The 15,346-nt window shown below is 45.5% G+C and overlaps 1 protein-coding gene across 1 annotated transcript in view; it reads right to left on the bottom strand.

The window, feature by feature from the left end:
• The window catches only part of SYNE1 (spectrin repeat containing, nuclear envelope 1), a 436,861-nt gene extending 425,132 nt beyond the window's left edge, over positions 1-11,729 (bottom strand). The window contains exons 1-2 of the mRNA XM_015426162.1: positions 11,646-11,729; positions 3,387-3,470 (exon numbers count right to left, since the gene is read on the bottom strand). Coding sequence (XP_015281648.1) covers positions 3,387-3,470; positions 11,646-11,729 — 168 coding nt within the window. The remainder of the gene's footprint in view (positions 1-3,386; positions 3,471-11,645) is intronic.
• Positions 11,730-15,346: the final 3,617 nt, after the last annotated feature.

Below are 15,346 nucleotides of genomic sequence, written 5' to 3' on the forward strand. Positions count from 1 at the left end.
CTCTTCCCAAAATTAAAATGAGAGACCAGAGAGAAGTAACAGGACCATTAACCAGTTGTATGGGCGCAGAAATGTCCCACCAATCTCCCCACTGCCATCCTAAATCTATCTGCATCAAAATACCTCTGCAGAATCCTAGTAGCAATGCAGCACAGGGTGATGTTGAAAGTGGTGTGCTCACAAGTCACAACTCACCAAGTCATCAGCCACCCCAAACCAAAATTGCATGGTGAAATTAAAATGGCGGCACAAAAAATGTTCTTCATCTTGATCGAGATGAAAGCGGTAGAGTAGGATAGTCTCCCTAATTGTGTCCCATACGCTGGTCTTGAAACTGGCCAGATGCTGCTGGAAACTCAGGCCTGGCTTCTGACCATCAAATTCTGGCTGCGCCTTCTGTTTAATCCTGACCTGAATTCCTTTACCTTTTTAATGCTGACAGATCATTATGAACCTAATTGGCTGAAATTAGTCCAAAAAAAATTTAGGCCCTTAGGAATACATCTAGACCCGCTTTACTTATCATCTGACTCCACAATATTTTATACAATTAAACACAGGCTTCTAGATATTCAATTTCAGCACCTGACTGGGGCAGCCAGGAAAACCTGTTCCCCAGTTCATCTGGGATTATCCCAGACACTGGGCCAGACAGCTACTTATTTTTGTTCTCTAACTGATCACCATCAAAGAAGGGCATTTATGTTAGCCAGATTTAACGTATTGCCATCGGCCATCTTCTCTTGAAGATGCCAAAAAATCCCCTATGAACTTAGGCAATGCCCCTGTGGTCAGGGTGCTATTGAATCCATTTCTCATGTTCTTTTAAATTGTCCATTTTATACTAAGATTTGAGGAAAATTTCTGGACACCCTTCTTTTTACATGGCGTGGTCTTCCTGAGAGTGTCAAGGTCCAGTTGCTACTCTCTGGGCAAAATGCTTCTATAACTTTTAATGTTGCTTGTTTTCTTCAATCTATAATTCGAACCAGGGAAACTATTAATTGATCAGTTCTTTTTTGTTGGCTGTTCAACAGCCATACCTTTGATGTATTCCTAAACTTTAATGTTATCTTATCTCTTACATGCCAATATAGGTTGTAAAAAAAAAAAGAGTAGGATAGTGAGATCTGTGTGCCAAACAGAAACCAGCAGAGCCCACAGGAGCACCATAAATAATGAAGCTAATTTAAACATTCTTCTTTGCAGGTGTGGGAGATGCTAAAGGGAGAGCCTGCGATGAAGGGCAGCTGCAGCACCTATGTTAAGGCTCCTCTGCTGAGGCAGTGATAGTGTGTTGTGTACTGCTGCTGAGAGAGGAGGAACAGGGTGGACATACACAACCCCCTCCCTCTCACTTTCTGTGGCCTTCCCTGCGAAAATGTGTATAAGGTTTCTCTGGGTTTGCCCTTGGCTTTGGAACAAAACAAGACATTTCCGTGCTTCTGTGGGCTGGCCTTGGTTCAGGTGGGCTAGCAAAATTGCCTGCCCACTCTGCACTTTTGAGTGTTCTGCTGGGCTTCTATAGCTCTTGCTTCTGCCAAAAACTTATTTAAAAGCCCTGTTGGGATTCTCTGGTGTGACACTGGTTAGTTCTGTTGGGTTTGCACTGGTGCCACACTGGAACTAAGTTGTGCTGCCGGGCACTACTGCACTGGTTCTGCTGTCCTTGCACCTCCCTTCTCCCTCACTCAGATTGTGATTCTGTGCTTGACATCAGTCCTGTTGAGCTGGCATTTGCCACAATGGCACTGAGTTCAGCTGCTGGGCACTGGTAGGTTGGCACTGGGTTCTGCTGGTGGGCGGCAGTACATTGCACTGGTTCTGCTGTCCCTGCAGAAAGGCCCCCACCCCAGTTTGTAATTCAGAGATTCTCAGATTTGACCTTAGTCCACAGTGGCACTGGTACTGCTGGGCACATTGCATTGTTTCTGCTGCTGGCCTTGCAAAAATGCCTCCCCACTACTTCACTTTCTATTGCATAGATTATCTGGGACATTCTACTGGGCTTATATTACCTTGCTATTCCCCACCCCCTTTGAAAACAATGAAGGATGGAGGCACCTTCTTTGGGTGCCCATAGGATTGGACCCCAAGTCCAGACTTTTTGACACTTGGGAGTTCTTTTGAGGAGAGGCTCCAGCAGCTATGCTGCAAATTTGGTGCCTCTACCTCAACCCCCCAACCCCTGAATATACCCCAAGATAGATTTGACATTGACTTTAATGATCCCCATAGGGTATAATGGATCTGGGGGGGGGGGATTGGGATTCCCAAATATTACCGAATTCAAACATCATACTGAAACTGGTATTCGGGAATTTACCCAGATTTTTTTAAAAAACATTTTTTTCTTGCACACTCCTACTCCTTTGATCCTTTGTCAATTTTTGCATAGGATAATAGGTGTCCCTCGATTTGTTTCAGATGTGTCTCTCAGAGCTGAGCTAGGCCAAAGTCATTGGAAGCTAGAGCATGGCTTAGTGCTTTTAAGCTTTGTTTATTCACTCACTATGTTTTTTCTTCTAGAGTCCTGTGTGCTTCTAACACTAACTGTTAAACCAGAATTCAAATCTAGCATCTCATGCATCCATTTATCTTTGGAAATCACTGTCCCCTGACATTTCTATGGTGCGTCAGTCATACTCTTTAAGAAGCACTACAAGACATATCTATTTTCATAAACCTTTTCTAACCAAGCTATTTCAACTCAGTATATACCCTCCACCATTATTTCCCCTTATCTCTCACTTTTCTTTTCCCTTGCACATCTGAGTGTAAGCCTGCAGGCAGAGTTTTGTTGTATTTTATTCTGTTCTTTCAATTACACATCTTTTAAAGAATTATTATTATTTTAAAAAACAAGAGGAATCTGATAAGAACCATTGTGTGACCAACCAACATCTCTAAAAGTATGTAATACAGGATGTCCAGGCATACAGTTTCAGAATAAGAACTAAACAAAATTGTTTATATTTGCAAGTCTCCCATTTTTGGTTATTTCTGAATGATGCCTGAGTATGAATGCATCATTGTTGTCCAGCATTCCCAAACTTTCTGCACAGCATATTGTAGCCATGAAACCACTGCATCTAAGTACCTTGGAAAGTACATCCAAGTTAGGTTAAAGTCCACCCACATAATATTATTTTCAGTGGGATGCATGCTTATTCATGTGTGGGATGATGATGGTTTGCTGTGCATGTGAATGTCCTGTTTGAAATTTCATATTAACTGTTCTTGTTCCCCTTTACCCCATAATCCACCCCCCCACACACACACAAAATGGATTGGAGATCCATTTTACAATGCAATGTATATCACATTTTCTGAGAGAAGATACATGGAGAGGACCAAGTATCGGAATGCCACAAGGTGAAACTTACCCGTCGTCCTTCCAGGAACTTGAGGGCTACACCAATGTTGGCTACGCCATGGATTCTCTTCAGTTTACGGCCCTGTTCACAAGGCTTTAAAAAGTACAAATCACAAGGACAATTAAGAAAGTACAAAACACAGTACAAATGCATTCTGAGGCTCAGATCAGACTTATTTCCTAGCATATATGCTTTTTTTTCATTGGCCCTTTTTTTTTTTTGCAATTCAAGTATAATTCATTCTGGGTAAGTTATACAGAAAGCTTCTTTATTATCAGGGCAAGTGGCCAACCCCTAATATGAACAACACAAATCCCCAGGACTTACGTCTCAGGACTGGTTAGAGGATATGGCTATGCTGGATTTTTTTAAATATATTTTTATTTTTAAAAAACAGAATAATAGTAGTAGAGAAAGGATACAGAAAGGGGGGAAAGGGAATTATTCGACATAATCATGCATATCAAGAACAATCAAATTTGACAGTGCATAAAACAGAGAATATTTCTCTCCAAGATTTCCTTCATTATAATTATTAAAGTATTATCTGTAAAATACAATACTCCTTACTTCTGTCGGGGTACATTTATATTCAACATCTTAAATTTCAAACTTCATAACTATGTCTATTTTGCAACTTCATCATTGGTTTCTTCTTTATTACAATTAATTGCATACTCGCGGTTAATTTTTTCAGATATATATATCTCATAACGTGGAAAAAGAAAAGATGCTCTCCTCAAAGTCCACTTCCTGCACACATATACGTTCAGGATATTACATTTAAAACAAATTCTTATTATACTTCTGTCTCATTAATATATGTTTGTATATAATGTTTTAAACTGCTTGTCATTCTAAATTTCTCTCCTTGCATAGTACACATAATGCACACTCCAGTTTGGTGTAGTGGTTAAGTGTGCGGACTCTAATCTGGGAGAACTGGGTTTGATTCCCCACTCCTCCACTTGCACCTGCTGATGTGACCTTGGGTCAGTCACAAGCTCTGGCACAGCTGTCCTTGAAAAAGAGCAGTTTGTGTCAGAGTTCTCTCAGCCCCACCCACCTCACAGGGTGTCTGTTGTGGGGAGGGGAAGGGAAAGGAGTTTGTAAGCCGCTCTGAGACTCCAAGTGAAGGGTGGGCTATAAATCCAATCTCTTCTTCTTCTTCTTCTTCTTCTTCTTCTTCTTCTTCTTCTTCTTCTTCTTCTTCTTCTCTCCTCAGATTTCATAATTGACCTGTTTCTCAAACACCATGTTAATTTTGCCATTATAGCATATTCACCAAGTTTATATTCCCAATCTTCTAAGGATGGACAGATGTCTAGTTTCCACTTTGCTGCGTAGATAACTCTAGCCACTGTCACCATAAATTTGAATATCTCTGGTGGCACAGAGATACGGTTGGTACTGGGAATTGCTCCCGGGTACAGCCGCCTCTTCATTCTTTTGAGGGGAGTTTTCAGGGGATCCTGAACTCCACTGGACTTCTTGGAAGGAGGTCTGGTGCAAGGGACTTGATTCAGGGCCCCCGCTCATGGCAACAAGTGGGTGGAAGCCCTGGATCGTCCCAGAAGCAAGGAATGAAGCAGAGCAGTTATGGCAGTCATAACTGCACCAGCTGTGAACGCCCCAAATCAAGAGCGTTAAGAGAGCCTCATCCATAACACCAATGAAGAGATGCACTGTAAGTACCTGTAAAAGCAACATTGAAGAAACCGATGATTCTTTGGATAAGCCCCTTTAAAGTTTTAAAAAAACAAGGAGAGAGGGGTGGAATTCCCCCCCTTTCCTCTGCAGAGCGGCCAGAACAATCACGAAAAGAAAGCTAAGTGAAATACGTCCTGGGGCAAAGAGGGGGAGGGGGAGTATTACCTGTCAGGTATAGGAGAGGAGGTGGGGTGGCTTCCAACACACTCCCCCACCTCCTACACCTAACAGGCGGTTTTCTGTCAGGTGCAGCAGCGGTTGCAGAGTGCTTAAAGCCTGCCCCAGCAGTTACGCCTTAGTGATCCTGCCAGCCCTGCCTCCACAGTGGCTTGTAATACTCCCCCTCCCCCTCCTACACTGGACAGGCAACTGCCTGTCAGGTATATGAGAGGAGGTGGGATGCTTACAGCTGCAGGGGAGGTTTGTTCAGCAGAACTGCCTTAGCACTTCTGCTGGCCCAGCCTCCCTGATGCGTTTAAATACAACACACACACACCCAAACACCAGACAGGTTGGTGTCTGTCAGGTGTAGGAGCAGGGCCAGGGAATGCATGTTTATGGGGAGACAGTAAAGGACATTTCTAGGAGCTATTTCGATGCGTGAACCTGAAGAAATGTCCACCACATCACCACTCCCTCACACCAACTCCCCCTCACACCTCTCACCTCTTACTGCCCCCAGGAAAGCTCCTGGCAAACGCTGAGCCAGATACATCAATGCTACAAGGATGAGGCAACTTAGGAATGTGGCAAAGACATTTGCACATAGTACTCCTGCAGTGCACTGAGCTGCACAGGCCAAGTACCAGCAAGATCACCCTGAGGTGCTCAGAACAACACAGTCTCCATATGAGCAAAGCAATCCAGGAACACAAGTAGAGAGGCCATCACTTTCGTGGAAGGTGGCAGGAGTTGACTTAACAGACGGCTGCTTCTTAAATGGACAGTTCTATGTGGCCTGCTCCAGAGTGAGCTCACCAAGCAGCCTGGTGATCCTAGCACCTGAGGGCAGAACCACCAATGTGGTCTAGAGAGAGGTCCTTCAGCAGAGGGGGGGGGGGAGTACGTATGTCTCACTTCGTTTCTTACACTACAATCTTCTCTGTTAGAATTCCTACAACAAATGTCACATTTCAAATTTCACATCATCAGTATTATAACTGGATTTATGGAACTTAAATACCGTAGCGAAGCATGGGTAGCAGGCTAGTTGTTACATAAAAGCTAGGAGGGTGCCCTTGGGTCAGATGCCAGATGCACACTCTCAGCCTGACCAACCTCATGAGGTTGTTGTAAGCATGAAGCAGAGAAGAGGGGAACGATGAAACCTACTTGGGGGGTCACTAATGGAATGAGTGCATGGATGAGGCTCCTAACTGTGTCTGTTCCAGGAAGGGGTTCGTCTGGCACACAGGGGGAAGGCATCTGTGCAAGTAGCACTGAGGGGGCACTGGATCATGGGGGTTCCCCAAGTCAGTGGTAGAGGAAGCTCCTGCAGTGGGTGGACTTGAAGTATTCGGGGGAGGGGGCTTGCCCATGGAACATGCTGGCAAGCAGGGCAAACAAATGATGGCGACCACATGCCTGTCATTGACAGGGGTCTCTATCAGGGGGCAGGATGGGAGGGGAGAATGAGGCTCTCCCAAGCTGCCATTCCCCACCCCCAAATGTCACATGCAGCAGTACCTGCCCCAGGCCACTCCTGTTGATCTGAGGTGCCCCTCCTCTCGTCCCACCCTGGCCTCGACAGTATACCATAAGGCCACGCTGCAGTGGAATCACCATGGACACAACCTTGCAAGCAGCCAGCTACACTTTCCCCCCCTCCACTGCAGCGTGACTTGGCCCTTAAGGAGCTGATTAGCGGTGCCAAGGTTGCACGGTGGCTGGCCAGTGCAAAGCAGGCCCGGCTCAGGATTGCTCTGAGAGTCACTTAGTGGCAGAACAAACAGTAACTGTATATAAGGGCAAACGAGGAAAAGATTTGCTAACACATATATCAGAGAATCAGCAGGACAGTCTCCGTAAGAGTATAAGGAATATTTCAGTGAATGTAGCAATAAGGGAAAATGTTCTCAAACTTATATAGTAGTTGTATTGACACCAGATAGGCTAATAAAAATAACAACTTTTGCTTCAAATGTATGTGGGAAATGTAAAGAGTTCATTTATTCATATCTGGTGCCTTTACCCAGTTATAAAACTCTTCTGAATAAGGTGTTTAGAAAAAGAGAAGAGATTGGATTTATATCCCGCCCTTCACTACCCAAAGGTGTCTCAGAGCGGCTTACAAACTCCTTTCTCTTCCCCTCCCCACAACAGACACCCTGTGAGGTAGGTGGGGCTGAGAGAGCTCTTGACAGAAACTGCTCTTTTTCAAGAACAGCTCTTATCAGAACTATGGCTTGCCCAAGGTCATCCAGCCAGGTGCAAGTGGAGGAGTGGGGAATCAAACCTGGTTCTTCCAGATTAGAGTCCGCGCACTTAACCACGACCCCAAACTGGCTCTTAGTGAGAAAAATTTTGCAAAGAGAAATACAGAACAACCCTGGTATAGCTCTTTTGAATACTACATCCAGAGGGATTTTAGTTAGTAAGATAAATTTAATGGGAAATTTATTTACTGCAGCCACAATGTTAATAGTCATGGCATGGAGAGAGGAAAAAGCACCAGAAATTGAGAAATGGCTAAGGAAAGTATGGTATATGATACTAATGGGTAAAATAGCCACATATAGAAAGCTCAAAGAAGGGGACAGATATGAGCAAAATAAATTTAGACTTGTATTATATTTTAGAACAAAAATTAGGCAAATGAATCAGTAAAAATGAAATATTAAATCTTGTTTAGATTGCATGCCCTTTACAGATATAATATTATGTATTATGCATTGTTCTGTATTATAAAAATAAAAAATGATGTGATGTTAAAAATCCATTTTATTTTGGTTTGCTCTGATTGTACACTTATCCATGAGAAAGACCATGATGAAAGAACTCCAAAACACTACTCTTGCACTACCACAAGAGGGAGTATATTCCTATAAAAATAGCAAATGTCATAATTATAAAAATGTATTTTAACAAAGCAGGGCCACTAAATAACCAAAACAAGCAGATACCTGACATTGGTTACAGTAACTTTAAATAATTTTAGGCTGGTTTTTTTGTTTAAAAAAAAGTGCCAGTACTTGGAGATATATTTAGGCGAAAAAGAAATGCATTACATGGAAAGCCAAGACACTTCTTACCCAAGGCCAGTATCTGCCGGGGGCCGGGCTAGGCCAGTCCTTTTGGATGGGGCTTGGGTGGCCTTTTGTGTTTGGGTGAGACTAGGCCAATTGATCAGAAGCTGTGACTTGACCTGTCCTGCCTGCTGGGGCTGACTGCTCAGAGTCAGCAGCTGAAACTGCACCCTAGGGTTGCCAGACCCCTTGTCTAGGCAGGGGTTCCCCCAATTTTTGGGGCTCCAGTCTGCCGCCAGCCAACTGGCCAGTGGGGGAAGCCCTGCCCCCAAGCCCAACCACCTGCAGCCACATTCTCTCCTGAGAGATTTAAAGGGGCCTCCAGCAGATCAGCAGGAGGCCCCTTTAAATCTTGCAGAAGGGGAGAAAAAGAGGTGGCCGTTGGCTGCCGCCTCAACTCCAAGCAGCAATTCACTGCTTGGAGATCAAGCACACAGGGCCCTGCTGGCTAGAAGCATTCAAAGGGCACCTTTAAATGCTTCTGGCCGGTGGGACTGGGCCCTGCACACCTGATTTCCAAGCAGTATTGCTGCTTGGCGTTCAGACAGGCGGCAGGCGGCCACCCCTCTCCCGCTCCTTCTGCATGATTTAAAGAGCCCTCCACCTGACCGATGGGCCCTTTAAATCTCACAGGAGGGGAGGGAGAGGGGTGACCACGGGTGATTGTTCTTGTGGGCGGGGCTTGGGGCAGGGACATCCCCAACATGACATCATTGCATTGGGAATACCCCACCCCCTCTGGGAATGCCCCCCAAAGTCCCCCACTGGGGACAAGACTGGACCTGGCAACCCTACTGCACCCCCATTTGCCCAAAAGTTGCTTTCTGTCATGTTTGGAGGAAATGTTGGGTAGCCACATCTGTAAACTCTTGTGCTCAACATTTAGGCACTCAAGCCTGTGACAGTTCAATCCAGTCTGCCTGTGCCCCACACTAGGTCAGCAGTTTGAGAATTTCCTACCTGGTATCTACCCACTTTCCCCTACCCCAACTTTGAGAAAACCAATAGGCTTCCTCCGAAACTCCTCCTCTGTTCTCCACAGAAGGCAGCAGGACAGCTGATAAACAGCTGCTGACTCTGAGCCATCAGACCAGACCCCAGCAGGCAGGACAGGCCAAGCTGCAGCTTCTGATCAATCAGCCTGGCCTAACCCCAGGGCAAAAAAGATAACCAAGCCCAAGTTGAAAGAGGTGTGTACCAGTGTATACCAGCTCAAAAAAAGTTTGCAGAACTATCCAGGGCCAGCTCCAGGTTTTTTTGTACACTAGGCAAGGCTACCTTCTGGCACCCCCCCCCCAAGTGCACCCACCAGTTATGGGGTTGCCAACCTACAGGTGGGGCCTGAAGAGAAGGAAGACTTTCCTCCATGCACACTCTGGAGTCCCAGTATAAGTTTTAATTTCTACCTTCCATATCCTCAAGAAGACCCTTTTCAAGTTCATCATTTATATCTCAAAGGTTTCTGCCCACTGCTGGCTGAAGTCATACCTGTACAAACTGGTTTCACAGTCTTTGTCCTACCTGAAGGGCAAGTTTAGACTAGCCTTAAAGCATCAAAAGAGTATACCTTAAACATTTTTCACCCAACTGTTACCTGTAGGAGATCACTGCAGTAAACACTTTAAATACAAGCATGCAGACTCCTACATTCTTAAGGAAAATTTTTTGCAAGTGTCCCCCCCCCCATTGACTATGTTTAAAAAGACTATGATTTCAAATGCAGCCAATATCTGAGCTGCTCAAGAGCAAATTTGTTTGTTAATGCTTTTCTTATTATTTGGATAGCTTTGTTAACTATGTCTCTTGAGCCTCAACCACCTGCCCTGTGAACCACCCGTGCTCTCCAGTGTCCACGAAACTCCACCAAAATCAGAGGGAGTAACCATGCTGAGGGCGGGAGCAATTCTGACCATCCAAGGCACCCTTATTTTCCTTTGGGCAGCTGCATGTGTGTGTGTGTGGGGGGTATCTCACTAACTCACAACGCAGTGGCCCCACTGATGGACCTCCTGATGGCACTGGTATTTCTGGCCACTGTGTGATACAGAGTGTTGGACTGGATGGGCCTTTGGCCTGATCCAACATTGGCATCTCTTATGTTCTTATGTTCAGAGGCACCGCCAGTTCAGCCTTTTGGTTCTCCCCACTCCAGGAGAGTTCACCCTCACAAAAAAACATAACGAAGAAAGAAACAGCCTAGTCTCCTGTGTACTCATAGGCGCTTCCTCTGTCATATCCCAGCCCGGACTGTTACGGGTGGTGTCTTCTCTCCCACGCTGAGGGCGCCAAGAGGTGCAGCACAACCCCAACCGCACACGCGCACAGAAGCACCAGCCAATTTTGCATTGGCCACCGCAGCCCCTTCCCAGCCGTGGTGGCAGCCTCTCTTCTCGGATAGAGTGACCCGGAGGGACAACAAGGGCTCCCCAGCCATCTGTTCCCCAGCCCCCCTCCTGCAGTCTTATGAGGAATGGTTGAAAGAGTTGGGTATGTTTAGTCTGGGAAGGAGAAGGCTTAGAGGGGACATGATTGCAGTCTTCAAGTATTTGAAGGGCTGTCATGTAGAAGATGGAGCAGATCTATTCTCTCTTGCTCCGGATTGCAAGACTAGATCTAATGTGTGGAAATTACAAAGGGAGTCGTTAAAGGCTAAATATCAGGAGAAACTTCCTAACTGTAAGGGTGGTTGAGCAGTGGAACAGACTGCCTCGGGAGGTGGTGGATGCTCCTTCGCTGGATGTTTTCAAGCGGAGGCTGGACGACCATCTTTCAGGTAGGGCTATCTTTCGGCTATGCTCCTGCAGAGTGCAGGGGGTTGGACTAGATGACCGGCAAGGTCCCTTCCAACTCTAACATTCTATGATTCTATAAGTCACAGCCAACTTATGGTGACTCTGTAGGGTTTTCATGGCAAAAGATGCTCAGAGTTGGCTTGCCACTGCCTTCCTCTGCATAGCAATCCTGGAGTTCTTGGTGGTTTTCCATCCCAGTATTAACCACAGCTGACCCTGCTTAGCTTCCAAGATCTGCTGAGATTGAGCTAGCCTAGGCCATCCAGGTCAGGGTATTAGATTTAGAGACTACTGTTGGCTCATTTGCTCTTTGATGCTCTTGACGCTTTTAATATCTGATTGTTACTTTTGTAGACTATTTTTTTGGTCTTTTATACAGATTGCTAACTCACAAGTACTGAGATATGAGATGGAAATACCTTATAAACACAAAGATCAGCACAGTGTAACAACAACAACAACAATAATATAGATAAACGATGTAACAAATTATAGATATTCAGAGGAAAATTGATCCTTACCAATTTTTGTCCTGAGAGAACTTCCAAAAGGGCAATCAATATTACTCCATCTTTGATATCTTCAAATAAGTCATTGACTACCATAGGTGGATTACGCTGAGGAGAAAAGTGAGAAGAATTCAAGTGTGGAAATTGAGTTATATTTTATCTCCCTACCCTTCATTAAGTCACGTCTATTCTGTTCTCAGCTGCTGACCAATATAATTTCCATTTCTAAAGAGTCGAAAGGGCAGATGCAACTCAATATGCTGGCATTCCCTGGGACTCTCTTACATATATGAAACTATATTTATTATGAATTATAATGCAGACATATTCTAAACCACAGTTATGAGATTTTCACTTACTAACCCACCACCTCTGCACTTCGGAACAAGTTGTACCCCTTTCCTCTGTTTCCTTTAAAAGCAGTTAAGCAGTGTTAACCACAACTAACGCTAACCACAACTTCTGCTACTTCTCTTAAAAAGGATTCCACACACACAGCCCTAACTACTGTGAATGTTTTGTGTTGAATATATGCTAATGATTACAATAAAACACCACAAATACCGTTCTTCAGTTCATGGATAATTAGGAGTAACCCAGTCATTCCATCCATTAATGTACCGTAATATGTAGGCAAGTACTTATGGAATATAACAGCAATTCTGAGCTCCTCTGTACAACAAATCATATCTATGTTCAAATGAGGAAACTAGGAAACTCAAGCCCCTCTTGCCAGAAGGAAAACTAATGCCTTATTGACTCCTGTAGCTAGGATATGAAAGTTTTTACTCATGTAAAAACAGAATTCTCAACACCCTGAATATCGGTTAGAACTTTTCAAGTGAAACATTGCTGGCCTCTCATGCTTGGAGGAGGAAAGCTTTGCTTCATCCTTGCCACTGTTCTCCCCCCTTTCCCGTACTGCAGATGTCTGCTATGGGATATTTGATTAATTTTTTGAGACTTATGCATTTGTACTTGACCCTGCTCTGTTGCTGAGAATGTTCCTTGTGCCTGATGAAGAGTTCTCTGTAACTCACAGGCTTTTTATTTTTCATGTATTAATCAAAGAAATTATTTATACTATATTTTAAATATGAGTTAGGGACCTACAATTCCATGTCATGAGAGCAGAATACGAAGCTATATATTTTTGATGCAACATAAAATGCTACTTTTTATAAGGTATATTAAGAAAAGTTTCCCCATTCTTAAATTGTATATGCTGGATGAAGGTAAGGAACATCCTGACAGTGATAATATTATCAGAGAGACAATATTAGTCTTCTGCTCATTGCTATTGTTATAGATTGCTACCACAGTTGTCATTCTCTGTTTAATAAATATTATTTATTTATTTTCCCCCGCCGCCCTATTCCATGGTGGGCTCAGGGTGCCTCACAACAAAAATAAAAACAATAAATACATGATTTAAAAACAAGATGGCAGCAAAAAACAAAAAATATAACATCAGTCCAGAGCAGCCCAATATGTTTCCCATAGAATATTAGCAAGATGGTAGGCATGTGTAGGCCTACTATGGACAGGGGAGGCCAAGATGGTAAAAAAAAATCTGCCACCTCAACCAAAGGCCTGGTGGAACAGCTCCACTTTGCTCGCCCTGTAGAATTGTAACAAGTCCCTCAGGGCCCTAATCTCAATTGGGAGCACGTTTCACCAGGCAGGGGCCAGGGCAGAGAAGGCCCTGGCCCTGGTTGAGGCTAAGCGGACATCCTTTGGGCCAGGGACTGACCATTTTGCATGTCCCCAGCACTAAATTACTTCTGGGCCCCAGTATTGTCACCCACAGCAATTCCGTGGAGGAGTCGACCCTTTTAAAGGTTTCTAATTAGACACTACACTCTCCTTGATGTGCACAGCAACATATCCTCCAGTATGCTCTTCCCTCTCATTCCATATCCCACTAGTTCTCTCCCTTCCACTAGGTTTCTGTTATGATCACTATACTTATATTTTCCCTTAAAACCAAGCACTCCCCCACTTTGGGTTGGAGGCTTCTTGGCATTTGCAAAGAAACACCTCCATAATGTGTTTCTCTTTAGACATCTCTGGCATGTGCCTTTCAACTCCAGCCCTTTGGCCTCTTTGCCTAGTTATCCGGCTTTACTGTATCCTCACTTTCCTTATCTGCACAGTTCCTGTTTGTGCAATTGGAAACATAGTTAGTGGAGTGGCCCAAACATTGTTTGTTTAATTAAATCATGGTTTTGTCTGAACAAGACCATTACATTCCAGCAGTCATCATTTCAGGAGGCTGAAGTTAGGGCTGCCAAGTGGGGGCGGGGGGCAGGGAAACCCCCACTTTGGAGGCCCGATTTCCGCCGTGGCAGAATCGGGCCCCGGGGGGAACTCCGCCCCCCGAAGCTGCGTCACCGGAGGTGATGCAGCCACGTCGCTCACGTTGGGGGCATGGCCCAGATCGTCGGGGGGGAAACCATATGGTTTTCCCCCCAATGATCTGGGCCACGCCCCCAACGTGAGCGACGTAGCACGTCACTTCCTGTGACATGCTGGTGACGCGCGCACGCACACATCCTGGGAGAGCTCCCGGAGCCCGGCAAGGCTCCCCTGCCGGCAAGGGTAAGTACACTTGGCAACCCTATCTGAAGTTGGTTCCTTATTCACACTTCCTTATTCATTCCTTATTCGTTACTTATTGGTGTAGTCATTCAGAAATACTAAAGAGAGTTGGAAAGCTCTGAACCCCAAAATAAGGTCTGGACCACCACATATCATATACCCCCACATTCACAGGACTTTCTGCTTCGAGGGAACATATGCTGTATTCTGGTCCAAAGCACAGTTCTGGTGCCAGCTGCTCCAAAGTGCAGTGCCCCTAGGACAATCACACAAACAGACACTGGTAGGGTTGCCAAGTCCCCACTGTATGTACAGCGGGGGATTCCAGCTTCGTTCCTGGAGCGCGCGCACATACCGCAACCATATCACCCAGAAGTGATGCAACCACGTCGGGCACGCCAGGGGTGGGGCTACAATCATCCGAGGGAAAACCATAGAGTTTTCCCTCGGATGACCGTGGCCCCGCCCCCAACACGCCCGACGTGACTGTGTCACTTCTGGGTGACGTGCTGACGCCAGGCACATCACGTGCTTTGGGGGTGGGGTTCCCCTTGGGGCCCGATACACCGGTGGCGGGTAACGGGCCTCTAGGGCGGGGGTTTCTCCGCCCCCCAGGGGGACTTGGCAAGCTTAGACACTGGGGCCAGGCTGCACCCCAAAATAATCTTTGGACCACTCCAAAGGACACATCTCCACGTTCTGGAGACTGTGCCCTGCAAGGTGACATAAAGTAATGCCCGGTTCAATCACCGGTTCTGATGCCATGAGCTTCTATTCACAGGGCTTCCTCGAGACCTGTATTTCAAAGGAGATTTGAATAAGGAAGTGCCCTCTGCACCCAAAATAAGGTTTGGACCCCCACACTTCATACACCCCCATCTTCAGCAGACCCTCCCCTTCGAGGGGACACATTTTGTGTGCTGGTCCAAAGCGCGGTTCCGGTGCCAGTTGTTCCAAAATGCGGTGCCCCCAGGACAAACACACAGGCAGACACTGGGGCCAGACTGCCCCCCAAAAAAAATATTTGGACCACCCCAAATGACACATCCCCACGCTCTGGGGACTGTGCCCTGCAAGGTGACATACAGGTGACATACAAATATTTTTTGGGG

The sequence above is a fragment of the Gekko japonicus genome, unplaced genomic scaffold, assembly GCF_001447785.1.
Source record: "Gekko japonicus isolate JY-2015 unplaced genomic scaffold, Gekko_japonicus_V1.1 scaffold223, whole genome shotgun sequence".
NCBI classification, from domain to species: Eukaryota; Metazoa; Chordata; class Lepidosauria; order Squamata; family Gekkonidae; genus Gekko; species Gekko japonicus.